The sequence below is a fragment of the Dipodomys spectabilis genome, unplaced genomic scaffold, assembly GCF_019054845.1.
Source record: "Dipodomys spectabilis isolate Male_0828 unplaced genomic scaffold, ASM1905484v1 ptg000145l, whole genome shotgun sequence".
In the NCBI taxonomy this organism is placed as follows: Eukaryota; Metazoa; Chordata; class Mammalia; order Rodentia; family Heteromyidae; genus Dipodomys; species Dipodomys spectabilis.
In genome coordinates, this window is record NW_024870822.1 from 12,039,076 (window position 1) to 12,066,738 (window position 27,663).

At 34.7% G+C, this 27,663-nt stretch overlaps 1 protein-coding gene across 1 annotated transcript in view; it reads right to left on the reverse strand.

Annotated features, from left to right (window-relative positions):
- Positions 1-27,663, reverse strand: part of Luzp2 (leucine zipper protein 2) — a 363,177-nt gene that overhangs the window by 190,026 nt on the left and 145,488 nt on the right. Inside the window, exons 2-5 of the mRNA XM_042691597.1 lie at positions 26,850-26,967; positions 22,465-22,535; positions 17,586-17,667; positions 13,835-13,897 (exon numbers count right to left, since the gene is read on the reverse strand). Of these exons, the coding sequence (XP_042547531.1) occupies positions 13,835-13,897; positions 17,586-17,667; positions 22,465-22,535; positions 26,850-26,967 (334 nt within the window). The remainder of the gene's footprint in view (positions 1-13,834; positions 13,898-17,585; positions 17,668-22,464; positions 22,536-26,849; positions 26,968-27,663) is intronic.

Here is a 27,663-nt window from a genome sequence, read left to right on the forward strand (position 1 = left end):
CATAGCTAAGATATGGAACCAACCCAGATGCCCCTCAGTAGATGAATGGATCAAGAAAATGTGGTATATATACACAATGGAATTCTATGCCTCCATCAGAAAGAATGACATTGCCCCATTTGTTAGGAAATGGAAAGACTTGGAGAAAATTATATTAAGTGAAGTAAGCCAGGCTCAAAGAAACATAGGTCCCATGGTTTCCCTTATTTGCAATAACTAGTATATGTCTGAGTCAAGCAGAAAAGTCAGTTAAGTTGATGTTAGGGAAATGAACCCTAAGATATGTATTCAATATTTTTTCTTTCATGCCATTGTTTCTAACACATTTATAAGATGATTTCTTTGTTGCTTTGTATGTCCCTCCCCCACAGTATAACTCCTGCTCTCACTGTATTTGATGTTGTTATAATTTGTGGAGGGGAAGGGAAAAAAACAAATTGTTTAAATAGGATACAGGTGGGCCCATTGCAACAATGAGACGTACAAGTTGTTATGTCAAAAACCAACTTTACAACCTTGGTGGCGGGGAGGAGGGTTGGGTGGGGGGGTAGGGGAGGATGGAATGGGAAGGGGAAACAAAGGAGGAGGCTACAATGCTTGATAAGAAATGTACTCATTATCTTGCCCATGTAATTGTAACTCCTCTGTACAGTATTTTCACAATAAAAAAAGAAAATGTTTTTTAAAAAAAGAAAAAAAGTTGTTCTTTTTTGCACCAATATCAAAAAGCAATGTCTAAAGAATGGAAGAAAATGACTTCTAAGAGAAATATTATCACATAACTAAGATCACTAAATAAGTGCAGATAACAACATATTACAGAATATAGTCTTGTCAACATTTTTCCTAAAGGAAAGCTTTAAAGATTCTGCATCATTTTATTGGAATTTTTTAAATGATAAGAATTAATCACTCACAAACTGAATAGACAGAAAGATTAGAATAGCAAGATAGATGGTAAACCAATTTACAGGACTTTTAGAGTTCTTAGAGATTTATCCTCAGCACCAGTGAGAAAAGAAAGTTCTGTATCTGTTTACATAAATGCTGTTCTATGCCTTGTTGATTCACAACAAATCAAGCATAAAGTAGTTTAGTAATAGTCTCAAGTTTAAATGGTAGTATTTTCAGAAAAAATAATCAGTGAGGAAATCTCCTTTCTAATAATATGGTTATTTTAACTCTATCTCCTTGAATGCTGATCCATCCAGCTCAGAGAAAAATAATCACTCCTTCATTCCTACCACACACAAGGCAGAATGAATGGAGGAGGAATGAGGAAAAGTGAGGGAGAGAGAGAGAGAAAGGCAAAACAAAGTGATAGTGGGAGAGAGAAGTCAGTCTAGGTATTAGCTATTTATTAAGAATGAACTATATATCACACTCTTAGAAAATGGGAATTTGTTAAGAACGTATTCTTGGCCCCTTTTCTGATAAACATTGTATCTCAGTGTCATCTCTCTCAAAGTATGAGAAGTAAAGCATGCTATTGGGACTCAGAGACAGAACTGTAGCTGAGACTAGGAGTATGTGGAGGTTTATAAGGATGAGTCAAATTATCCTACACATTAGATTAGATTAGACTCAGATATGGAAGCAATGTATTAACTAGCTTGAAGGTAAGCATAAAATAAATAAGGAAAAAATAGCTTGTCAATACTAGCATGATTTCAGATATGCAAAGTGTTTCTAGTTTAAAACGAAGTTATGTATAGTGACTAGAAATTAATATTGGCTAGCTAGTAAAAAACACTAACCTTAGCAATTACAGTTTTTCCTCATTCATATACCTATGTACTGAGATTTATGTTCATATTGTTTGGCCATAACTCCATCGTGTGGCTCTGTCTAACCAAAATCACATGCTAAGAAACATAGTCCATGACCAAGTAAATTCAGATTTTCACCTCAAACTCATGTTAAATTACCAAATAGAAACAAACATTGGTAGACAGGTGGTCATTTTCATCACAGCATCTTATTTTAAATCAGGAACAAAGCATGACAGGGAGAAGTAGACAGTAGATAAAATAGTCCGGTTGAGTAAGGACTACAATATTTGTATTCTTAAACCTGGATGGACTATGAATGAAATATAGGAACTCTTAAGATTATCTCTGAGCAGTAAATTTAAGCCCTATAGCATGGCTTGAAAATAAAGCTTGCTTCCAGACAACTATTTTCCAGGGGTCAAATATGCAGCTTTTACTATGTAAGAAAATGTGCCCCGTTTTTGGAAACGGGAAACTCAAGTTGCATACTAGGACAGTATATATTTATGGATGATTATTTCTCTAATTTACTGTGTATTTGAATCTTATTTGGATAAAAATATCAATTGATTACCTTATCTTTTATTGTGTATACTTCAATAAGCTTGAATTTTGAGAACAATAATAAAAGTGTCAGTCTTATTTGAAAAATGCAATATTAATTAAAGCCCAGAGAAGTAGTTCTATGCTGTGTTTAACACTATTTAAAGTTATCTAAGAGAGAAGTACATGGGTGCAACATTTAACACAACAGAATTGCTTTTTTTCAAAAAAAAAAAAAAAAAAAAAAGCAAAGATGAGATTGCTGTCTTTCACCACCAGCAAGAACAGAGAGCTTAGCCAATTGACATTCACATGTACATTGCAGATGATTTTTAAAAACACACTTACTTAGGCTGTTAGGGTCACTTTTTTTGTTTTTCAAGACTATAGTTTTGAGAGTGGGAGAAGAGCAGGCATAGTTAGAAGAGCACCTGAGAAGGAGAGGAACAATTGATGCCTACTTACTTTTCCACTCTTTTCTAGCTCTGACATTTAACCACTTGAAGAGTCGATAATGTATTTCTATCTCCTTCCATTTTCCTCCCACTTCAGACCATGTATTGTCTAATTTACTGGGTTGGGTAAAGATGAAGACCGGGTGTAGGTGTAATGCTTGCCACCAGGTGGCAGTGGCAGAGGCGGTGATTTTTAATTGCCACTGTGATGGGGTAAATTCATGGTGTGCATTGTGACAATGTGGCGCATGCATATAATATCTACTGTTACACCAGAGTAAATAGCATTTTTACCTCTAGTCTTTCTTTCTAACCTCTGACCATCATTAATCTGTTCTTTTCTATGAGATCAACATTTTTAAACTACTCCTTATAAATGAGAACGTGTTGTACTCTTTCTTTAGATTATTTCACTTAAGCCATGTTCTACAAGTGGCCTGTGCTGCTGAAATGACAATTCCATTTGTTTATTGCTAAATCATGTTCCACAGTATATGTGCCACATTTTCTTTACTCATTTATTTGCAGAATGAATAGATATAGTTTAATCCATGTCTGGGGTACTATAAATACGGATGGCATAAATATGGTGATACAGGTTTCTCACTGAGAAGCAGAGCTCATCTTTGTATATAGTCCCAGTAGTAGTATTTCTAGTATTTCGACATTTAGATTTGTTTCTTACAATGCTGGGACTAAAGTCAAGGGTTTACTTTTGAGGAAAGGTACAATCACTGAGCTGTAATTCCAGTTTTTATTTTTTTATTTTATTTTCTTCTTTCTTTTTTTCTTTTTGCCAGTCATGGGGCCTGAACTCTGGGCCTGGGTGCTGTCCCTCAGCTCTTCAGCTCAAGGCTAGTGCTCTACCACTTGAGCCACAGTGCCACTTCTGGCTTTTTTCACTTATGTGGTGCTGAGGAATCAAATCCAAGGCTTCATGCATGCAAGGCAAGCACTCTACTGCTGAGCCACTTTCCCAGCCCCCAGTTTTTATTTTAAGGTTTTAAGCCCCCATCCTGTTCTCCATAGTGACTATTGTACACATCCCTATCATCAGTGTATGATAGTCCCCATTTCTCTGGATCCATGCAGCATTGGTTAGTTTTTGACATTTTTGTTATCTTCATTCTAACTCTGGTTAGATGATAATCTCATGATGGGTTCTTTTCAGGACATGTAAATAGGCATTTCTCTGAACATTAATAATAGTTTCATTTTCCTTTGTACAATTTTGATCTCTTATATCATGTTACCTTTTATAGAGATGCTGCTAGATATAGGCATACATTCTTCTCATAATTTGAAGGCATAAATCAAGGGCTGAAATTTTCAAAACTATCTAAAATGTATTATTTTCTGATCACACTAGAATAAACATTGATAATTCAATAAGAGACATTTGTACAAATAGATGGCAATTATAAACCTTTTGCCTGATCAAATAGTAAAGAGTTTTAAATTCTCATTTTGGTAAGATATTTTTATTTTAAAATGTTAATCATAAAACAATCAACTATATATGTATATTTATACATACATATATATAATTACTTAGTAGGGACTATGTAATGTATAACAAATTACTCAATGAAAATGATGATAGTGATAATGATGACTGAAAGGGAGAAAAGAAATATATACAAATAGATCACATATTATAACAGGAGATATATGTGTACTATTATATATATGCATATACATATGCATACATACATACATCACTTTGGAACTTGGTAGAAACTTAGAAACCCAAGACCTAGCCTTCACCAAAATTTCAATTTTACAAGATTCCAAGGTGCTGTGGAGGCACATTAAAATTTAGAATCATTGGGAAAGATACCTATTTCAAAAATAATAGTGGTTAAGGTAGAGATTAAAATTCTGAGTTAAATGTCAACTTTGGATCAAATCAGTGATTTAATTTTATATGTAGAATGTGCTTTGCTTAGAATGTTCTTAATGCACCAAAAATTTCTTTCTGTAAGACAGTAACTCATTTGCAAGTTTAATGCAATTTTAGTTTGTGTAGCTATGGCCTGTTAAAAGGTTCATAGTTGTTATAGAAACTGAAAATGGGACCAGATGCCTTGCATTCACACTGTAATCTGAGGTACTCAGGAGGCTGAGATCTGAGGATCAAGATTTGAGCCAGCCTTGGAGACATAGACTTTTATCTTCAATTAACCAGTCAAAAGCAAGAAGTAGAAGTATAACAGAAAAAGTTAAGTAAAGACACCAAGCCCTGAGTGCAAGTCTCTGTACTAGAACAAAAAGAAAAAGAAAAGAAACCTGATTGAAAAATTGTCTTATCTATGACTAAAACAATTATTGGACAATGAAACCCAACATTTTCTACAATTAATAGATAATAATTATAAGTAAAGGAAATGTCTTTGAAAACAAATCTCAGTGAGTAATAGAGGAAATTTACTCCATCTTTTGCTGTTTTCTGCCACATTCAGACATAAATTAGAAAGAAATGAAATACTGTGTTTGAGGATCAGGTGGAGTAAATTCAAGCTATTTTTAATCTCCTAAGAGTGCACAGATTAAATAATATCTACAGTTCTATGAGTTTGAAATTAGTCTAGTATTACATCATTATAGATCATATGACTAGCCTCTTTGAAGTATATCAAAGTGAATTCAATACTGACTAGAGGGAAAATGAGCTGTTGTAATTATGTTTAAAAAAATGGAAGCATTTTAAAAACTAGGCTGTATATAGAAAAAAAGCTAAGAATTGAAAACTGTAACTTGGATTTACAATATAGAATTTTAATAAAATAAGATATTCAATTCTTCTGTAGTCAGTTTACAAACCTTAGTACCTAGTTGACTTTTTTTTTTTTTTTTTTTTTTGTAAGGTCGTGGGGTTTGAACTCTGGCTTTGGGCGCTGTCCCTGTGCTCTTCAGCTCAAGACGAGCACTCTACCGTTTGAGCCACAGCTCCACTTCTGGTTTTCTAGTGGTTTTTGGAGATAAGACTCTCACAGACTTTCTTGTCTGGGCTGTCTTTGAACTGTGATCCTCAGATCTCAACCTCCTGAGTATCTAGGATTACAGGCGTGAGCCACCGGTGCCCAGCTCTGGTTGACTTTAGGATTTAACTTTCTTTTTTTTTTAATTTTAATTTTAATTTTTTGTGAACACACTGTACAGAGGGGTTACAATTACATGGGCAAGATAATGCGTACATTTCTTACCAAGCATTGCAGCCTCCTCCTTTGTTTACCCTTCACATTAACTTTCTATGTCTCAGTTCCTTACATAAAAGCTATGGATAATGAAACAACAAGAAATGTTTTATGTGGTCTGAACCAACTAGTGTTAATTAATTAATTAATTTAGTCTATTGTGGGGCTTTAACTCAGGGCCTGGGCTCTCTCCCTGAGCTTTTGGTTCTCAAGGCTAGCATTCTACCACTTTGAGTGACAGCACCACTTCTGATTTTCTGGTGGTATATTGGAGATAAGAGTCTCACAAACTTTCCTGCCCAAGCTGGACTATTATCCTCAGATCTTAGCTTCCTGAGTAGCTAGGATTACAGTTGTGAGCCATCCACACTCCCAACTAGAGTTTAATAAACTATATAGCCAGGCATACAACTATAGACCCAGTACCTGGAAGGCTGGGGTGGCAGAATAACCTGTCAACAGATTGAGAACTCCCGATCAGCTAAATTTTGTGTCATACACATGGAAATTTAATATTTTGTTTGGGAAATTCCCTTTGATTTTTTATTAATTCTTTTGGATCACACTTAGTCAAAATTGCATATAAAAATTCTGTGAATAAATCCAGGCTTTACTGTAAGGCATGTATGAGGAATGAAAGCAACTTTCCCATTTTATTTTTAGAAAAAAAGATGAAGATGATCTTTTCCTGGATGTTGTGTGACAAGACCTTCCTAGGTACCATCTTAACAAAGAATCTGAATGTGTCAAATGAATGTACAATGAGAAGAGTAAATTTACATTTAGATTGAGATGGCATTGTGGTTAAGAGAACACTGCTAACAAAAAGATGTTATAAGAAATCATTCAACTATAACTTACTCTCTATGATTGGGGAGAATTAGAAGCATTTAATGGTTTATGATCTCCTTTTATCAATCCAGGATCTAACCACCCTTATGACTAATGGGAAAACAATTGAGGTTTGAACAGAATTAAATCCATTCTACACAAAGAAAGAAATTTGTCTAAGATATGGCAAATCCAGTTGTCTATTTCCCTGGCCATTGCAACTATCCCAGCATTTCAGGAACTCTTTTGGGAACTGACTGCTTAGGAAAATGGAAAAGATTCTCTAATGAGGTTATGCTTTAAGTAGAAAATAAATGATTTAGGTAGTTTGTTAGTCAAATTTGTGCAAAGAAATACTTCGGATTATTGTATGTGATCATAGAGTTGAATGAGACAGTCACATTTTACCTAGGTATTTTTATTTATGGAATTTTTAGCTGTTTTAATTAATTAATTAACTAATTTTCTGGTGCTGGTCTTAGGGATGGAATTTAGGGCCTGGGAGTTTTCCTTGCTCAAAGTTAGTGCTTTTTCACTTTTTAGTTTTTGCTTAAAGTTAGTGCTCTATCACTTGTACCTTGCTCCACTGAAAGCTTTTTTTTTTTTTTTTTGGTAACTAATTGAAGAGTCTGGCTTTGAACCGTGATTCTCAGCCTCCTGAGTAGATTAAATTAGAGTCATGAGCCATGAATGCTCAGCATTTGGCTTATTTTTTTAAGACCATTATTAAGCAAATGTTTAGTCATGCTTAGCACAATTTATTGATGAATTAATTTACCTTAGAAACAAATAACAACCATTAAGGTGATGAGAACTGTTTCCATTTTTTAAGTCTAATATTTGTCAAATGTCTTACACAAGTTTTCTTGCATATTAAATTAGAGGTACTTGAAAATACATAAAACATATGAAATAATTTTCACAAAGTATGCAAGAATAAAGAATACATTCTCCCTTTCCTGAATTTTGGAAAAGATCACTAGCTACTCCAGAGTGGAAAAAAGGAAAATAACAGATGTACTACAACTTCAATTAAGTGATTTCTAAGATTCTACATTATGTAGGTATCTAGACAGCATTTTTAAGCAGGAAAATACTCAGTAGAATTAACATGTTCTAATGTTAAGTAGAACAGAATCTGAAGTAGATTCTGTAAGCATCCATCAGACAACTACCTTGGCTCACTTCTGATAGTCTAGGAAAAAATATCATGAGAAAGGTTGTTGATAAACTTGTATATCACAGAAGTGCTTTATTAAAATTAATTTTTCTGGCTAGGAATGTGGTTTAATGGTAGAGTGCTTGCCTTGCATGCATGAAGTCATGAGATCGATTTCTCAGAACCACATAAACAGAAAAAGCTAGAAATGGCTTTGTGGCTCAAGTGGTAGAGTGCTAATCTTGAGCCAAAGGCCAGGCCCTGAGTTCAAACCCCAAGAATGGAATATGAATATATATATTCTATGTAATTTCACTTTGATTTTATCAATCAGATCAGCTTTCCAGAACCTTCTTGTAACAGGTATGTATAGCTTTGATTTGGGGATTTACAAACAAATTCTTTGCAATAAATTGGCTTGACATTGGACTCAGCTACAAGGAAACACCAAAATTAACTTCATTCCTCACAATTAAAAACAAAAAACAAAAATAAACTATCTCTTTTGCCAGCCTGAGCTGGAAAGTCTATGAGATTCTTATCTCTAATTAACAACCAGAAAATCAGAAATGACCCTGTGGCTCAAATTGGTAGAGTGCTAGCCTTGAGCAAAAGATCTCAGGGACAATGCCCGGGCCCAGAGTTCTGAATTCAAGTCTCTTGACTGAAAAGAAAAAAAATGAAGGAAGGAAGAAAGAAAGAAAGAAAGAAAGAAAGAAGGAAGGAAGGAAAAGAAATAAATAAAGAAAGAAACTCTTTTTCACCTATATGCAACTTATGAAGAATCAACGTTTTGTGTATGTGTTTGCTTTCTTGGTTGTGAGTGAGTAGTCATAAATTTTAATTCTTTTAACAGGCAAGACCAAGCCTTTAATACCCAATACACCTGAATAGGTTGCTGTCCTTATTAGCATCTTTGTGACATGATGTTCTAAAAAGCTTATTTTAATCCCTGTGGTATGGCACTTACTCTGTGTCATTTTGTAATTATTTTATATTGTATATGTCAAAGATCTCATCTATTATTAAATGTTGAATACATTTTTATGATCAGAGTCTGTTTTGTATAATTCATATTTAGACGCTTTTGTGCCTCTCTAGAATTTAATAGAATGTTGAGATGATATTGTGAATCAAGCAATGTGTTCGTTGTAGAAATGGATAAATGTAAAAATAATTCATTGTTATATTTCTAAGTAAGCTATAATGTAACATTTTCATGACAAACTTAGACTACATAGATTTTTTTCCCTTTTCTCATTTAAAAAAAAAAAAAAACTTCTTTTCTTTTTGAGTAATGTACAAAATGCCACTGATGAAAGAATTGGTGGACAAACATTCCTACACATTCATGTCTAGTTGGCTCCTTCAAATGCAAATTCATTTACAAATAGAACCTTTGTACATGTGGGAATATCATCATAGCCTTGATGGATCATATAAGGAATGAAACCTGACCCAGCAATCCCACTTTTGGGCATTTACCCAAATGATCACAAACAAGACCACACTAAAGCTACCAGCATGGCTACGTTTGTTGCAGCACTATTTACAATGGCTAAGATATGGAACCAACTCAGATGCCCCTCAGTAGATGAATGGATCAAGAAAATGTGGTATATATACACAATGGAATTCTATACCTCCATCAGAAAGAATGACATTGCCCCATTTGTTAGGAAATGGAAAGATCTGGAAAAAATTATATTAAGTGAAGTAAGCCAGGCCCAAAGAAACATAGGTCCCATGGTTTCCCTTATTTGCAATATCTAGTATATGTCTGAGTCAAGCAGAAAAGGTCAGATAAGGTGATGTTAGGGAAATTAACCCTAAGGTATGTATTCAAATGTTTTTTTTCTTTCATGCGATTGTTTCTAACACATTTATAAGATTATTTCTTTGTTGCTTTGTATGTCCCTCCCCCACAGTATAACCCCTGCTTTCACTGTATTGGATGTCGGTATAATTTGTGGAGGGGAAGGGGAAAAACAAAACGTTTAAATAAGGGTACACGTGGACCCATTGCAACAATGAAATGTACAAGTCGTTATGTCAAAAACGAACTTTACAACTTTGGTGGGGGGGTGGGGGCGGAGGAAGCAGGGAGGATGGGGTGGGGGAGGGGGGAGGAAGCAGGGAGGATCAGGTAGGAGAGCAGGGGGAGGATGGGAAGCGATGGGAAGGGGAAACAAAGGAGGAGGCTACAATGCTTGATAAGAAATGTACTCATTATATTGCCCATGTAATTGTAACTCCTCTGTACAGTATTTTCACAATAAAAAAAAAAGATCAGGAAAAAAAAAGGAGTGGAACCATATGATGACAGAAACAGAGATCAGAGGATGCCACTGAAAACCAATGAATGCCATAGTAGAGAGACAGGAAGAAGTAAAGAGGATTGTTTTACAGCTAGTAGAGGAGAGAGCTGCCTTATTGATGGTGGTTTCGGACCTCCACCATACAGAAGTATAGGAGAGTAACTTTCTTACATATTAAACCACTCTGTCTTTGGTATTTCAAAAAATAGCCTTAGAAGCTCATATGGACTGGTAATAGTAAGTATTTTAGGTGTAATAATGAATCAGAATGATAAGCTGTATAGAACTTTACAGCTTTGGTGCAGGGTGGGGAGGGAGGGGGGTGGGAGGGAGGGTGGGAGATGGGAAGGGATGGGAAGGGGAAACAAAGGAGGAGGCAACAATGCTTAATAAGAAATGTACTGATTACCTTGCCCATGTAATTATAACCCCTCTGCATGGTATTTTCACAATTAAAAAAAAAGTTCCTAGGCATCACTTCTTAAGAGAGAAAAATCACCAGGAACAAATGGAAATGTTGTGATGAAATCATTTTTACAATATATTGAGCATGCTCTGGGCTTAGCACATATTTGACACAAATTCTTCGGCCTATCCATCTGCAAGCAGGCATGAGAATCCATTGTCAAAATGATGACCTGAGGCACTCTATCACATTACGAAACTGCCCATCCTTTTCACTTTTCAGTGTGTCTGAGACAAGAAGATGGAATAATTCACCTTAAAGAGATTTACAGTTACAAAGAATTGAACCAAAATACTCATTCTTCTTAAAATGTACTGGAGTTTTGAGCCAGGCACTGGGGCTTCACACCTATAATCCTAGATACTCAGGAAAGAGATCTGAGTATAGTAGACCAAAGTCAGCCCAGGAAGGAAAATTCATGAGAACCTTATATATAATTAACTACCCAAAAGCTGGTTGTGGTTTAAGTAGTAGAACGTTAGTCTTGTACCAAAAGAAAATGCTTAGAGACAGTGGCCAGGTCCCCAAGTTAATGTCTCCAGACTGGCACACACACACACACACACACACACACACACACACACACACACACAATTTCAACCATTTCCTCCATTTCAGTGATTACTGACTCATATTTTGTTTTTGTATCAGTCTCAAACTCCTTCAAAGAATCTAGACCTTATCCTTTCTTTCCTGGGAAAGTACACATATGCAAATAAACATACACATGCACACATACAGATATACAGATAATGCACTGTGTTACTGTGATCACTTTAGAATTGTCAGATACATCTTAATACCAGGGATTAGATATTATTGTGTTTCTAAACAACCTTATCAGAGAAACAATAAATTAGTAAATCAAATTTGATCTCCAAATCTGAAAGTAGTATTCAGATATCTTCAATTCAATTAATGCATTTGGTTAAGAACAGATTTAAATGTGGTGTTAATGTATTTTCACAAACTCCTAGCTGTGGACTATTGTGTGAAATCAGTGGATTATGAAATATATGGAAAGTAAGGTTTTTATTCAAGAGTCTGCATCTAGTTGAGGAAACATACAAGACAAACAGCTAAGATCGCCATATAAAGATGGGTAAGACACCACATCCACATGTGGTGTTATAACAGAAAATACTGAACTCTGGATTGGTCTCGGACTGTTCCACATTCTTCTTCAGTGATCACCTATTGGAAACTTAAACTGCTGGCCATGTGCTATAGTATTTTATTGACAAAAGCTTTTGTTTCTACATTAGGAAAGTATTCTTGAAATCCATACTTCCATTAAAAAAAAAAAACTGTAGAGAGACGAAGATCATAGAAACAAATCACAGAAATAAATTAAAAAAAAACATTGCAGGTATAGGATAGAAAATGACTTTCTCTCAGCTAAGTAGGCATGATCCTTGCTATATATGGATACAGAAACATGTTAGATAAGAAGACAAGCTATGTTTTGGGTGTAGTGGTATGTGGTAGAGGATGCTGCAGGTGTGGAGAGGACTTGTAGGTTGCTAGCTTCTAGATTCTGGCAGAGATCATCTGTCCTTGAGATAAAGCCAGAAATGTGCTAATAGATTTTACTGCTGAGAGCTAGCATCCAAGCTACATTCCTGTTTCTCCTAGTGATTACATGAGGTCTCTATATAGTCTAGTAATACTTTCTGACCAAGGGATGTATTTTGCCATAACCAAAAACAATCATTCCTACAATTCCTCTAAAAGTACATGATTTACTAATCTTCCTATCCCCATGTACCAATCAATGGATTTTTGTAAATACTTAAAATCTGCATATAGACCAGTGACTTCATTTCTGGCAATGTTTTTCTTCCACCAACTTCTTTAAATGACAATATAACACGAAATGAAAAGATTAAGTAGCTTTATAGCTGGCGATTGAAGAGGCAGATTAGTAGATCAGAATTAGAATGAGTCCTGAGATTCATGAGCCAAAGAAGCAGGTGAAAGAATGGGACTAATCACAGAGATTTTGAGTATAAAATAGTGTTGGTTTAACTAATTGCATCCAATACAGATGAAAAAGGTGGAAATAGGAAATACAAAAATTAATGGAAATACTATCATTACAGTCAGGAATATGCGGCTCCTGCCTGTAATCTTAGTTATGTGGGACACTGAGAATGGGAGGATCACAGTTCAAGGCCAGTCTAGACAGAAAAGTGTGTTAGCCCATACTCAACCCGTGCAGGATGGCAACTACCTGTCATCTTAAATTATGTGGAGCATGAGATTCAGAGGTCCCAGTTCCAGGCCAGTCCAGGCAATAAAATCTGTGACAATCCTTGTGAGCAGATGGAAGTTGGATACCATGTAGACAGAAAAGTGTGTTAGCCCATACTCAACCATGCAGGGTGGCAACTACCTGTCATCTCAAATTGTGTGGAGGGTGAGATTCAGAGGTCCCAGTTCCAGGCCAGCCCAGGCAATAAAATCTGTGAAAATTCTTGTGAGCAGATGGAAGTTGGATACCATGTCCACTCTATCATCTCATGAATGATGAGATGCATAAAACAGGTATATCAAGAGCCCAGGACCAAGCCTACAAAAACAAGTAAATCTTTATCTCAAAAATAATGAGTTAAAAATGGGGCTGGAGGATTTGTTCAGAAATAAAGAGTGCTCACTGAGTAAATAGGACGCCCTGAGAAAGCACATTTTATATAATAATTTCCTTCCATGTTTATGGTTACCATGAAAGCAGTTATGGCTTGATTATGCCCTAAATACATTTTACAATCTAGATTGTATCTTGACAGCATGAAGACAATTACAGCTAGTTTTCCTTGTCAGGATCTTTGAGGATACATGCCCAAGAAGAATATAACTACAGGAGGAAAAAAAAGGAAGAACTTTAGTATTATAATGTTATTTTGTGTGTGTGTGTGTGTGTGTGTGTGTGTGTGTGTGTGTGTGTGTGTTTGCAATTCTCAGCCTTTCATTTCCTCTCCATTAGTCTGTAATTGGATGTCATGTTAGCCTGTGATAAATACTCCAATCTTATTGAAATTTTGTGTGTTCAATTGTGTGTATTCTCCGTATCTCCTGAGGTACAAATCTTACCTCATTCTGGAGGTCTCGGATCATTTTGCTTTTCCTTTCCACTTCAGTCTTTAAAAAATTAATCTGAAAATAAATAGAATATTATGTAAATACATTCTAAGCTTATTTCTATATCTTTTATATTTTTTATTATATAGTTCTAGCTACTCAGGAGTCTGAGATCTGAGATTCACTACTCAAGGCCAGCCTGGGAAGAAAAGTCCTTGAGACTATTATCTCCAATTAACCACCAAAAAAAAAAAAAAAAAAAAAAATACCGTAGGGGAGGAACATACAAAAAAACAAACAAACAAAAATCACATGGTACATTATAAATATGTTAGAAACAAAAGCAAGAAAGAAAAATACAGTGCCCTGCATCTTCTCTAATTTGGAGAGGGGAAGGGAAAATGCTTAAATAGGGATATAGGTTGACCCATTGTAACAATGAAATAAACTTTACAATTTAGGTGGGGGCTGGTGGGGAGTGGAGGTGAGAGAGAAGGGATGGTAGGGGAAAAATGAAGGAGAGGCAACAATGCTTGATAGGAAATGTACTCATTACCTTACTCATGTAACTGTAACCCCACTATACAGTATTTTTACAACAAAAATGCATTTTAAAAAAGCAACAACAACAAAGGAAAAACTACAAATGTAGAAGTGGAGTTGTGACCAAACTGGTAGCACTAGTCTTGAGCATAAAACCTCAGGGACTTAGGTCCTGAAATTCAAGGCTTAGGACTAAAATAGATTCTATGGTGTAGTATAGTAATACCTGTCCTTAAAATGTTCTCAGATAAGTTTAGCAGATGGCCAAGCTTGAGAAAAAAACATGTTTTTTTCCCCCAAAATAGGAGCAATTTAGATACTAATCCAAATAAATCTTAACACTTTTCCCCCTTCATTGTGTAATCTTTCTGTTTCCGTAATTATTATTCCAACTGTGTGTGTGTGTGTGTGTGTGTGTGTGTGTGTGTGTGTGTGTATGCATGCACATGTTTGTTTGTGTTGATGGGTGAGTGGAGGTGCAGAAATACCTGGTTCTGGATTTTTTTTTTTTTTTGCTGGTCCTGAGGCTTGAACTCAGGGCCTGGGCTCTGTCCCTGAGTATCTTTTTGCTCAAGACTAGCACTCATGGGAAGGAGAAACAAAGGAGGAGGTAACAATGCTTGATAAGAAATGTACTCGTTATTTTGCCCATGTAATTGCAACCCCTCTGTATGATATTTTCACAATGGAAAAAAAAAAAAAGAACTAGCATTCTACCACTTGAGCCACAGGATTTTTCTGAGTAGTTTATGGACAATAAGAAACTCAACATCCTGAACAGCTAGGATCACAGATATGAGCCACAGGTGCCTGGACCTTCCTAAGGACTTTGCTAAAGGTTCACTGAAAGCCTTACAGACCCTATTAATGCCCACACCTTGCTGAACCATAAGGACATATCTTCCCTTAATATGCTACAAAAAACACCAACCAATTTTGATGGTGAAAAGCCATGAGATGCCTGAGAAGAATTATTGTGTCTATAGTATTAACCATATTACTTCACAAAGAAAGCTTGACATCACAGGTTTCTGACAAATATTCTACACACTCATTACCTCATTGTGTAGAGAGTTGGTATTTGTTGATGAACAATGATATTACATGAAAGTATTAAATGTCATTTGAAATTAAATATCTATATGCCTCCCATATAAGATGGTTTTGCCCATTTCTACCTAATCATTTATTAAACCTAGAAATTTTTTTAGATTACAGATTTGTCTTTAAGCTATGAACTACTTGAAGCATTAATTTTATTAATAGCTTACTGTCATGGATACAATATTTTCTCCATATCCTGCTTGTATATTGGTGCATATAGGTATATAATTCTTTAAATGTTAAATACAGACACAAAAACTTGTGAATGCAGCACTTAATACTTATTACCTACACTATATTCACAATATGTAAAAATATTATGATTTTGAGAATACTGGTTTAGAATCCCAGCAGATTTTAACAACCTTAGTTTAAATATTCGTAGCAGCTAGTTATGAAATAATTCTCCTAGACAGAAAATAGTTTTTATTTATAGACAAATAAAGAATAGAAGAACAGGGGCATTTTGTTCTTAATGGTAATAAAAACTTTAAGGTTGGGTCTCGCTTTGACTTATTTTTATGTTACTTAGCATAAATTAAGCCACAAAAAATAAGAATAGCTAAAAGCATCCATTGGTCATTAATATTCTTAATTGTTTTGTTAGACTTGGAAGTTTATTTTTCTTTGCTGTGTTCTAGGGTTTCCCATGAGGAACACAGTGCTGAAAGATATTCCCCTCCATTACTAGGCTAGGGATAAAAACAAACGCTCATGTCTCTTGCAATGCTTGAATAAACAGAATTAGATCAAGAAATATTTGCTGATTTATAATTTATTCAAATATGCATCATCTTTCTTTTTTATGTTTTAATAAGCAAAAGTACCACTATAACTCATAGCATCTATAATACATTTTTAACAGAATTGTGTTTTTTAATCTTTATGGAAAAGGAATAAAAATCCAAAGTGTAATCAGAGGCAGCTTAGGAATTACCTGTCCTTAATGTGAAATTGAACAAAATACTTGTGGAATCAAAGTAAAATATTTCTCTTTAGAGAGAGTGAGAAATTATAATTTAGCTGTTCTTTATTTTAACCCTAAATTCATTTATATTTATAGTATTTCAAACAGAAAATATTCAATTAGTGATTGATAAAAGTAAAGAAATATGTAGTTATTCAATGCTAAATTAGCTTAAACTTTTCATATTGGAAGAAAAATCAGTTTTCTGCATGATTATATACCAAAATTTGTACAAAATAATTTCAGTAGTAAGAAATTTGTCTTCAAAAACATGCTACTTGATGCAAATAAAATAGAAAATAAACACATTCTATACATGCATATTAGGTGTCATAGATATTCACATATATATGAACAAATATTTTGAGCATTTCATACTTTTTAAAAAGATCTATTGATTCTGTCTGGGCTCTGGAAATTACAAGATAACACTCATTTCATTATCAATAGTAGCATTCTCAAGATCTGTTGGCCTTTGTGAAACATCACTTCTTTTAGGAACCAAATAGGCTTTAAATCAGATTCCTGTTCTAGAAACAGATATATAAGGGCCAATCCCTGAATGTGGGCCAAAGGTGGACCTGAAAAATAGAGCAGAAATCTATGGATAGAATTTCCTCAGAAGCCTTAGTTTCTGCTTTTGGTGAATACTTATTGAAGGAGCTAAAAAAGGACAGGAAAGGAAACATTGTTTTGAAAAAGATCTGCAGAGTAGCTCAACCCTTAACTTTGTAGGGGTGTATTATTGATATTGTCAATATAAATTATTGAATAGTAAAGATGGCATAACCCTGCCCTTAAAATATTACTATTCAGTAGTTATGAGTGTAGCTTAGAGAACAGCAGAGTTCAATTTAATTTCAGTGCAATTTTATTACAATATCCAAAAAGCCAGGATGCTTAGAGAGGCAGCATCCTTTATGTCCTCTGTCTATTGGTGAACCATTTATTGAAAACTAGATGACTCCTGAGGATTAAATGTGACATTAATATTTGTTCGGGATATGTAATAACCAAATCAGTATTGTCATAACTGATACTTTTTTATTCTGCTTTCATTTTTACTTTACATAGGAGCAATTTTCCATATTGATTGAAAAAAGATTTTCCAGCTCCAAAATAATTGCATAAAGAACACAATGCACTTACAGTAGCTTGGTGTTTCTCAGCTTTCTCTGATGTTTCTTTAAGTTGACTTTGTAGTGCTTCCTGGAGAGACTTCATTTCTTCTCTAGTATAAAACAGACAGAAAAATGAAGATACAGTTATTTCCTGTATACATTATAAGAGGAAGTTTGGCTCGCTACCTACATTTAGGAAACAGGTTACTCGAATTTTATAGAGCTAAACGTACACAAACAGGATATGGGCTCTCTTTCACATGAAAATATTAAAATCCAGTTGTACTAAAGGAACTTGCCTTGCTATCATGTTTTATAAGAACTCCACTGTGTGAGTCATTTGTGAGCTACATAATGTGTTAGGTCAAATCAATACATTAATTCAAGTTTAAAAGCTAATTTCACTGACAGCATGCCAGAATGTGAGTGAACATGCTGGTTAGAAGTCAGCATAGTGTTGCTGATAGAACAAAATAATGTTTTCTTCTGGTGCTCCTAACTGATTAATTCTATACTGTGGTGCTTTAGACACCCTTTACAATGCCTGAGAACTTTAAAAACAATTTAAAAGGAAAAGAAGCATTTCTAACAATGGTTTCCTCATTAAAGGGGCATTCTCTAGGAAACACATTCCCTTATATACATAGACAATGTGTCTCAAGCTCATTAGCATACAAAAACTGCCTCCTAGTTTGAAATAGAAGTATGTTCACACATTTGCATTCTTATTAGGGAAGAATGCACCAAGAATGAAACAGGAACTTTTTCTAGTTTTACTGACCTAAACTAGTTTAAAATTATTAATTAATTGAAAAAGTACTAGCTCTGATAACTTGAGCAAAGAACAAACTCCTTCATACTCAGTTTCTTCATCCATAAACTGGGCATAGTGATAAAAATATGCTGTGATCTTGCAGGTCCATTTTAGATGACATAGGGAAAAAATAATGGCACAATGTTCAGAAAAGTTATAGAACAAATGTTAGACTATTGCAAGCAAATCACCAGCATTCTATATTCAAACTTTGACCATCATGTACATAAAAACACAGCAGTTTTTACATCTATGAGGTCTTAAAGTTGCTCCTCGATTTTGAACTCTAGGAATTTCTTTATCTTCTTTATCTTAACATTCAAGATTTTAAGTATTTAAATGCTTATCTGAATCAAGTTGGACTTTATTTAGTAAAGCAAAATGCAGTCACAAAAATGTTAATATAATTATAGTCTCATGTTAGCCCTTCAATGACTCATATGTGCTTGAATAATGTGTTTTACTTAAAGTGGTTGTTAAATTATACCTTTCTTTATAGACTCATTGTAATTTCATTAATCAGACTGGCTTCCTATATGAACACTCAAAACTCAGATTACACTATTAATTTCAATACGTTTCAAAAAGTACATTTGGGTCATTATATAATATAATATGAATGAATATAATATATAGTAGTATGTATAATATATTAAATATATTAAACTCTAAGATTTACATTGTATATCTATAAGTATATGTATATGTATGTGTTTGTGCATATATTTGATTTATAATGTTCACAGCATCTTTATAAGATTCACATCAAGCTACACTAGTAGCTCTATCATGTGACTCTCTATCATGTTGTGACTCTTTTATGAATATTATCTCGAATACTAAATAATCCTAAAAATGTAGTCAATTCATGTTTTCTCTCTGACTATATATCTGCCTACCTACCTACCTACTTACCTACCTACCTATCTGACAGTGTGTGTCATGCACGCACTTTTCACTCAGTCTTGACAGAAGTACACTCTGATGTTTCTCTCCACATAGCTGTCTATGGCCAACTCATATACACCAAGTTATTTAAAATCTAGTCATGGTTTTCAAAAACCTCTCAAAGTTTTCACTCGGTTCAAAAGTGGTACTCAATTTGAGGCAGTTTTGTTTTGGTTGCCAACTCAGCTTATTTAGCACACATAGAGAAGGATGGCCCATTGGGAGCAAACTATAAAGTCCAGATGTCAAGGACCTGAGGACAAAGGATGTGAGGAAAATGTAACACTTGAGAGCTAATATAGATCTACAAGAGAGCCACAGCATATTGTACTTCTTTGTCCTTATAGAAGATAGCTAAAATTTCACAATAATTACTATTTGATATTAAGATATCAATCATCTTTGTAAATTATTGTTTACTTTTTCTCTATTTAGTAACGTATCTTACTGATCCCAGTCAAAGTCATATAATCATGGTTTCCTTTTTAAAAAAACATTTTTGTTTTTGTTTTTGTTGCTTCTATCTTGTGTTAGATCTGGAACTTGAAATCAAGGCCTGGGCTATGTCCCTGAGCATTTTTGCTTTAGGCTATCTATGACTTTGGCCTCAGGCATATCTGGCTTTTGCAGTTAATTGGAGATAAGAATCTCTAAGACTTTCTTGGTGGGCTGGTGTTCACCTGCCTGCCTCAGATCTCAGCCTCCTGACTAATTAGGACTAGAGGTGAAAGCCACAAGCATCTGACTCTATACCAATTCTTAAGTAATTAACAAATAACTATTATACAAAAATATCATTAGCCCTTTTGAAAACTTGCATTTCTTTAGAATTTATTGAAATGCTTATTCTGATTTTGTGTGCACAAAATTATATTTGCGTTAAACTACTTTCAGAATTTGGGATTCAGCTTTTACATTTCAGGATCAAAATGTTTTATTTTTATTCCTTCCATTAAAAGGTTTAGTCCTTTGTGATGCTAAACATGTAGATGGTGTGATGACTTCAATATTCTCAATAAAGCTAATAAGCATTGTCCTGGTTTTCTAGGTACTTTTTCATGCCATGAGAACAGACACCAAAAATTACAGAAAATATCAGCAAACTGACACAGTTGGTTTTTCCCTAATAGTATTAGACACAAACTGGTTCTCTCCTTTAATGAAGAAAGGCTGAATTTACTGAAAAATAAAATTCTAACCCCATTCTAATCTTTATATAATGATCCTGGCTGAGAACTGTTGTTGCTTCTGGAGTAAGGGTCTTCTTTTTGCATGCATCTGTCATCCCCTCCTGAACAAGGCTGACAGAAAATGTACATTCCATGGTATAATTTCCCATGGAATTATCTACAATGACTATTCTATTGTTCATTGCTACAGAGGTGTATCTTCTTACATTCTTCAATCTGCACTGTGTCATTCAAGTGCTACAACCCCTTCCTTGTTGTAGCAAGGTTTTTGTGGGGTTTTTAATTTTTCAAGTTCTCTTAAGTTTAATTTTATTTTAAAGGTTATGTGTAGATAGGTTACAGTTACATAAGTAAGAAAATGAGTACATTTCCTATTGAACAGTGTTACCTGCTTCCTCATTTTCTACCACTTTCCCTCCCTTCCTCCCCCACCCCACTGGCTCTCTTCATCCCCAAGTTGTAAGACACTATTGGAAATACAAGACACTGTATTTCAGTGTCTTTTGAGTATCACTGTTACAGTGGTTCATCTTTCTTCTTTGTCTCACCATTTCTGTGATTCCCCTTCCCTTCTCTCTTATAGGCAAGACTAAGGGTATTGGAATAAAAAACAATGACAATAGGGGATAAATCATGGGGAGAAAAGAAAAGAAAATTAAAAAAAAGAAAAAATGCAAACAGTACATGCACACACACTTGTTTCTATATCTTGTTTTGTTTCCATATCTTGGAGTTCATTTTGATTAGCATCATTTTTTTTATTTTTTATTTTTGTCAGTCATGGGCCTTGAACTCTCAGCTTGGTCACTGTCCCTGGGCTCTTCAGCTCAAGGCCAGCGCTCTACCACTTGAGCCACAGTGCCACTTCCTAATTAGCATCATTTTATATGGTCATATGTACATAGCTATTGAACTATTGTGGTGATCCTCTGCTAGAACAAGTGAAGATCTATTCCAGTTATTACACATGAGGGAAACCATGGAGCCTATGTTTCTTTGGATCTGGCTAATTCACTTAATACGACTTTCGCAACTAATTTTTGATGATTTTCCTTTCCAAACATGAAATGGTCTATCATAATAACTTTTCCATGTCTGTAATGTCTTTTCTGTCTTTCCTTTTAATTTTTATTTTTTTTTTTAGTATTGGAATTTGAACTCAGTTTGACTAGTGTTAGTGTTTACAGCTAGAACTTTACTTCAGCCATGCTTCCTGTCAGCATTTTTCTGTCTAATTAAAGGTGAAATCTTATGGGCTTTTTCCCTAGCTGGCTTGTAAGTTTTGACCACATTTTTCCATTCTCTCCCCATCTTCACCATTCAAAACTTGGTAACAACTATTCAATTTTACTTCTATGAATTACCATTTTTACTTCCTTTATGTAAGTCAGATCAAGCATATATATGTGTGCCTGAATTATTTCACATAACACAATATCGTCCAGGTCCATACAAACAAATAGCAAATTTATGTGCAATTAAAAACAGAAGAACTCATTTAATAATGCATCATCATTCTATTATTAAAATGGTATTGTTAATAGCACTTTCTATTTCTTTACCACTTGTCATTCCTTATACCAAAGATCAATTTTGATCTTTTTCAATAAATTTCCATTAGAACTATGGTATGTGGCCTGACTGTCATACTGTCATGGGAGAGGCTTGCAACTTATTAACAAAGTATTACAGGCCTTAGAACTCCATCTATAATGTGTTTACAAAGATCATCAACCAAAGAGTTGGTTAGAAATGTGGGCTCTCAAAGCCCAACCCAGATCTACTGTATAAAAATTTGCTTTTAATTAAGATTGCCAGGTGGATCTCATAGACATGCAAGTGTAAATACAAAGATGAATCACACATTTCATATGAATGATTTTTTAATAAATTTCCAAGATAATATTTGACATCATTGCAAGAAAATCTGAGATAAAAATAAAAAACAGCCTTACCTTTGTTTCTGGCCTAATTCCAGAAGCTTCTGAACATCAGTTTTAGCAGACTGTTCATCGTTTTTTAAAGACTGACAAAAGAAGAGGGAAAAGCAAGTGTTATTTAGGTTAAAAATTGTGGCTCACTTTACTATTAGTTGTCTAATACAGCTGTGACTACATCTGTGCCCCATATCAAAAATGTGGCAGCAAGGTCTTAGTGTTCCTCAGGATCCTGGGAATTTGGCCATACGCTGTTATACATTCTACAATGTGAATGGCAGAGACAAAGTTGAGTTTTGCTTTTGGAGGTTTGATGGAGAAACATTCTCCAGCTATCTAAGCGTCTTTATAAGTGAATATAAAATATAGTTTTTCCATTTCCTTTGAAGTTTTGCTGTGTTCTCTGCAGGCATGCTGAACTAGCTCTAGCTTACTTTCAACAAATACAAGCAGAAATAAAAAGCGTCTTTGTGTAAGTCAGGAAATAACACAATTAAAGATGAAAGCAGTCAAAAGGCACATGCCTGTCAGGTCTTGTCTATTTCTTATTTATGATTAGTGCATTAAGATACCAGGAAACATAGGGCTGTGGAAATTTCTGAGTGGTTTCTATGGATTGGGTATTAAGAAAAGAGTGTTTACATACTCTTGCTACTTCAGGATTCAACTGAATTAGAAAAGACCCGTGAGCCTTCCCTGTAAAATAATCTGTCATATTAAACCTTTAATAATTTTCTCTTCCATATGGAATACATTATTTAATTGAGTAAGTTGTCACTCGACATCTCATAAAGGTTAAAAAAGCAAAGTAGTAATATTGTTTGCCGAGAATCTGTGACAAGATAAAACAATAGGAGAAAAGGAAAAGGAAAGAAAAGAAAAGAAAACAGTAAATGCTATGTTTAGTTATTTATTCATATTATAACTCCTGCAAAGGTCTCATTACTGCAGCATGGTGCCCACCTCCACAGGTATTTCACTCTCACACTAAAAGAGACAATTTAAATATAATATGAAATGTATCATTATGGAGATGTGGTTCCCAACAGGACAGGCTGAATTTCTCACCAGGAAGCTGCCAATAAGCAGTGTTCTGTTTGTTTGTAAAGAATAGCTTCACATAAAATACAAAGAAATATGGATGAGGAATTTAAATAGAAGAAAAGGTCATCATTCATAAGAGTTGCAGATAAGAGTGTATTACGGTCACATAAACTGGGGCCGGTTAAGAACTCAGCCCTTTGACTTCTACAAAAGATAGAGGAAATATAAAGAGTTTCTTCAGTTACTTATTCAGTTTCTTTCAGTCCCAACTCGATGGAGATGACAGATATGTAAAAACACTAGGGAAAAGGGTGTGCTGAAATATTTATTCATTTAATGACAATCTTCTATAATGTGGATATGTTTAAGACACCAGATTAAAATGAGACTGATGAACTAAAGAAATGTAACTGTAACCAATCTGTACATCACCTTTATGACAATTTTTTTAAATGCATGAAAAAAAACAGTAGTCATGAAGCTGAAGGTTTAGCTCAGGGACAAGGCATACATAGCAGGGGTACATGTGTGAGAGGCTCAGGGTTCATTCCCCAGAAGATTTATTCTCCACACACATGCACATAGGTATGTACACCTGTGCACACACAAATATATGTGCAAATACCCACATAAACACGTGCACACATGGACATTTATTTATGTATGCATGAACATGTACCCAAACCCATGCATGCACACAAAATATACCAACATGTGTTTGTGTTTATTTAGAAATGCATAGATACACATATTTTTGCACACATACACAAAAAAAAGGCATACGTATACCATGGAGGAACAAAACTAGGTGAGGATATGGAAGGAATAAATCTATGCAGATAGGATCAGTAAGAGCTGGAATATGCTTGGCTATCATTTCCTCAGCAAAGTTCAGGGGAACCACTCTAATTATTTGAAAGTAATCTTGGTTTCCTTAATGACATCAAAAGGTGTAATACCATCTAATTAGGCAAACTACTAGTTATGATCTCATTTAGGTGATATGGTTACAAGGATGAATAAGATTTGGAAGGTGAAGTTGAATTTTCAATGCTCTGTTTTTTAAATTTCCCTTTTAAAAATAAAATGGACAATAACCATTCAGTATAATTATGAAATCTGGGCTTGCCATTCACTGTATGTGTGAGTTTACGTACTTCTTTTGATCTCAGCATTTTGCCCCTTTGTTTTATGATGAGTAGAATATATCCTTTGAAGTTTTTAGTTTACTAAGGAAAATTTGATGAGACAAAGGTGAAACCTCTCATAAAAATGTCTCACACTAAACAAACAAAAACATTTTTCAAACAACATTTATGTTAAAATTGGAATTGTTACCTTTTAAAGCACAGTCACTCTATGAAATTATATATTTTGCTAGGCAGTTGCTAGCTTAGGATTTGATTTCTTCACTTAGACAATTGGTGTAGAGACTGAGTGTCCTGGGAATATCTTGAAAATTAATTGTTCCTGGGCACTTCCCTGAATGTTTACAGTGTTAATGAATGGCCAGGTGTTCATGTTTCTGAGAGTGTACACATGGCTTGAATATACTTTCCAGTCATATTCACCCGATGGATTTCCACTTCAAAAGGTACATCTCATGCATTTAGATATAAGAAAGAAAAGGCATGAGAGTCCCCAAAGGTTTCTAATTGGCTTTAGTCAAAATCAGTAACACTCAAGTTTTCAGTAACTTACAGACTGAAACTACCACTGCTAAGATATGTTAGGTTTCCTTTCATATAAAAAAAAAATGAAAATCCAGGGTAATTATAAGCATTTTGATTTTCCAAGAAGAACTACACAGAAAAGAGGCAACAAGGCATATTACACAATCACTATATAATTAATAGATAACAGAAAATCAGATACTTCTGGGATAAAAAGTTATTTCCCACAATAATGCCATATTTTCTTTGATATTTGTAGTAAGACAGATGATTGGGTGTGGTATATCCCTGAGACACTGATTTTGACACTGATGGATAAGATATAAGTTGCAATTTGTATCTCCACTAATCCTGGGCATTGTTTGCCTTCACACAGCCACAATCTCTGTTTGCCACCTGTCACTCACTGAATGCTACTGGGCTGTGGAGGACTGTTTTCCACTTATTTCTATCTTCTATAGGTGTCACACAACTTCAGAAGTGAGCATTGGATTCACATACCAGCTCTGTCCCAAATTATTTGTGGGCTTTTACTTTCTAAGCAATTCTGTAAGTCTATTTTATTACCCATAAAATGGGACTAAAAACTGAAGTAGTTACTCTCAGAAAAATATTAAATAAAAAACATTTATTTGAATTAGGGAAGAGAAGGAGAGCAAAAGAATGGTGAGCCAATGGACAAGGGAGAACCAATGCAATAGCAACATGCACAGGACAATATGTTGGAAACGATCTGTACAACTTTGGGAGAGGGAAATTAGGAGAAAAATGAGGGAAGGGGTAACAAGCTTGACAAGAAATGTACTTATTACCTTACTTATGTAACTGCAACCCCTATATACATCACTTTGACAATAAAAAGTAAAGAAAAAACAGAAACATTTAACCTATTGATCAGCTATAATAACAATTGATAATAAATTGACACTTGTGAGCCCATGAAAAAAGAAGTGTCAGCAACATTTCAAATCTGAAATAAATTTCGATTTGATCTTTTCCACTGAGATTTCACCACATGAATATATCTTCCATCTATGGCAACTATGTATCACACTATTGAAGTTTATGGTTTATTATGGAATCTTCAAAACTATTTAAGAGGATTTAAAAATCTTTTTTTTTTTTTTTTTTTTTTTTTGTCGTGGGGCTTGAACTCTGGGCTTGGGCACTCTCCTTGTGCTCTTTAGCTCAAAGCGAACACTCTACTGCTTGAGCCATAACACCACTTCCGGTTTTCTAGTGGTTTATTGGAGATAAGAGTCTCACGGACTTTCCTGTCCTGGTGAACCATAATCCTTAGATCTCAGCCTCCTGTGTAGCTAGGATTACAGGCATGAGCCACCGGCGCCCAGCTAAATGTTATTCTTAAATCCATTCAACTCTTGGCCTATTTATTTTTATCATTTTGTAATATGAAAATACAAGATTCAATTTGCTGTCAGAAGTATGAAGAATTGGTAGCCTTACCAAACATCCACTTTGCTCCTTTATGTATTTGCAAAGACAGGCCCCTTGACTAGATTTCAAATCACATCTCATTTCAATGCTTACATAATAATCAATAACTAGCCTGTTCAAGCCCCAAAACCTATTAAAGCTATTTAAAATGCATACTAATTTGCTGAGGGAGATCATGTGAATGAATGTTCATTCTAGCCTTCCGTGAAAATTAAGTTTTTATCTTACCTGAAGGTTCACTTTAATTCCATCAAGTTCCCTTGATGTCTTTGTTAGCTGACGCAGGATGGAGCTTCGCTCCTTAAATACTTCTTTTAGCTGCTTTTCAAGTTCTTCATAGTCCTGTCTAACACAGAAAGAAAAGGCATGAGAGTCCCCAAAGGTTTCTAATTGGCTTTAGTCAAAATCAGTAACACTCAAGTTTTCAGTAACTTACAGACTGAAACTACCACTGCTAAGATATGTTAGGTTTCCTTTCATATAAAAAAAAAAAATGAAAATCCAGGGTAATTATAAGCATTTTGATTTTCCAAGAAGAACTACACAGAAAAGAGGCAACAAGGCATATTACACAATCACTATATAATTAATAGATAACAGAAAATCAGATACTTCTGGGATAAAAAGTTATTTCCCACAATAATGCCATATTTTCTTTGATATTTGTAGTAAGACAGATGATTGGGTGTGGTATATCCCTGAGACACTGATTTTGACACTGATGGATAAACTTAAAGACACATTTAGTCTAGACACATTTAATCTAGGAAGCTGGTGTCTTGCTAATTGTCATTGAAATAGATACTTGTTGAAAGTATGTTTAAGTAAATCAATTGTGCTTGCCTTGCATGCATGAGACCCTGGGTTCGATTCCCCAGCACCACATAAGCAAAAAGAAAAAAAGCTGGAAGTGGCGCTGTGGCTCAAGTGGTAGAGCGCTAGTCTTGAGCTGAAGAACTGAGGGACAGGGCCCAGGCCCAGAGTTCAGGCCCCATGACAGGACCCCCCCCCCAAAAAAAAAACTTGCTACAACTTCTAACTG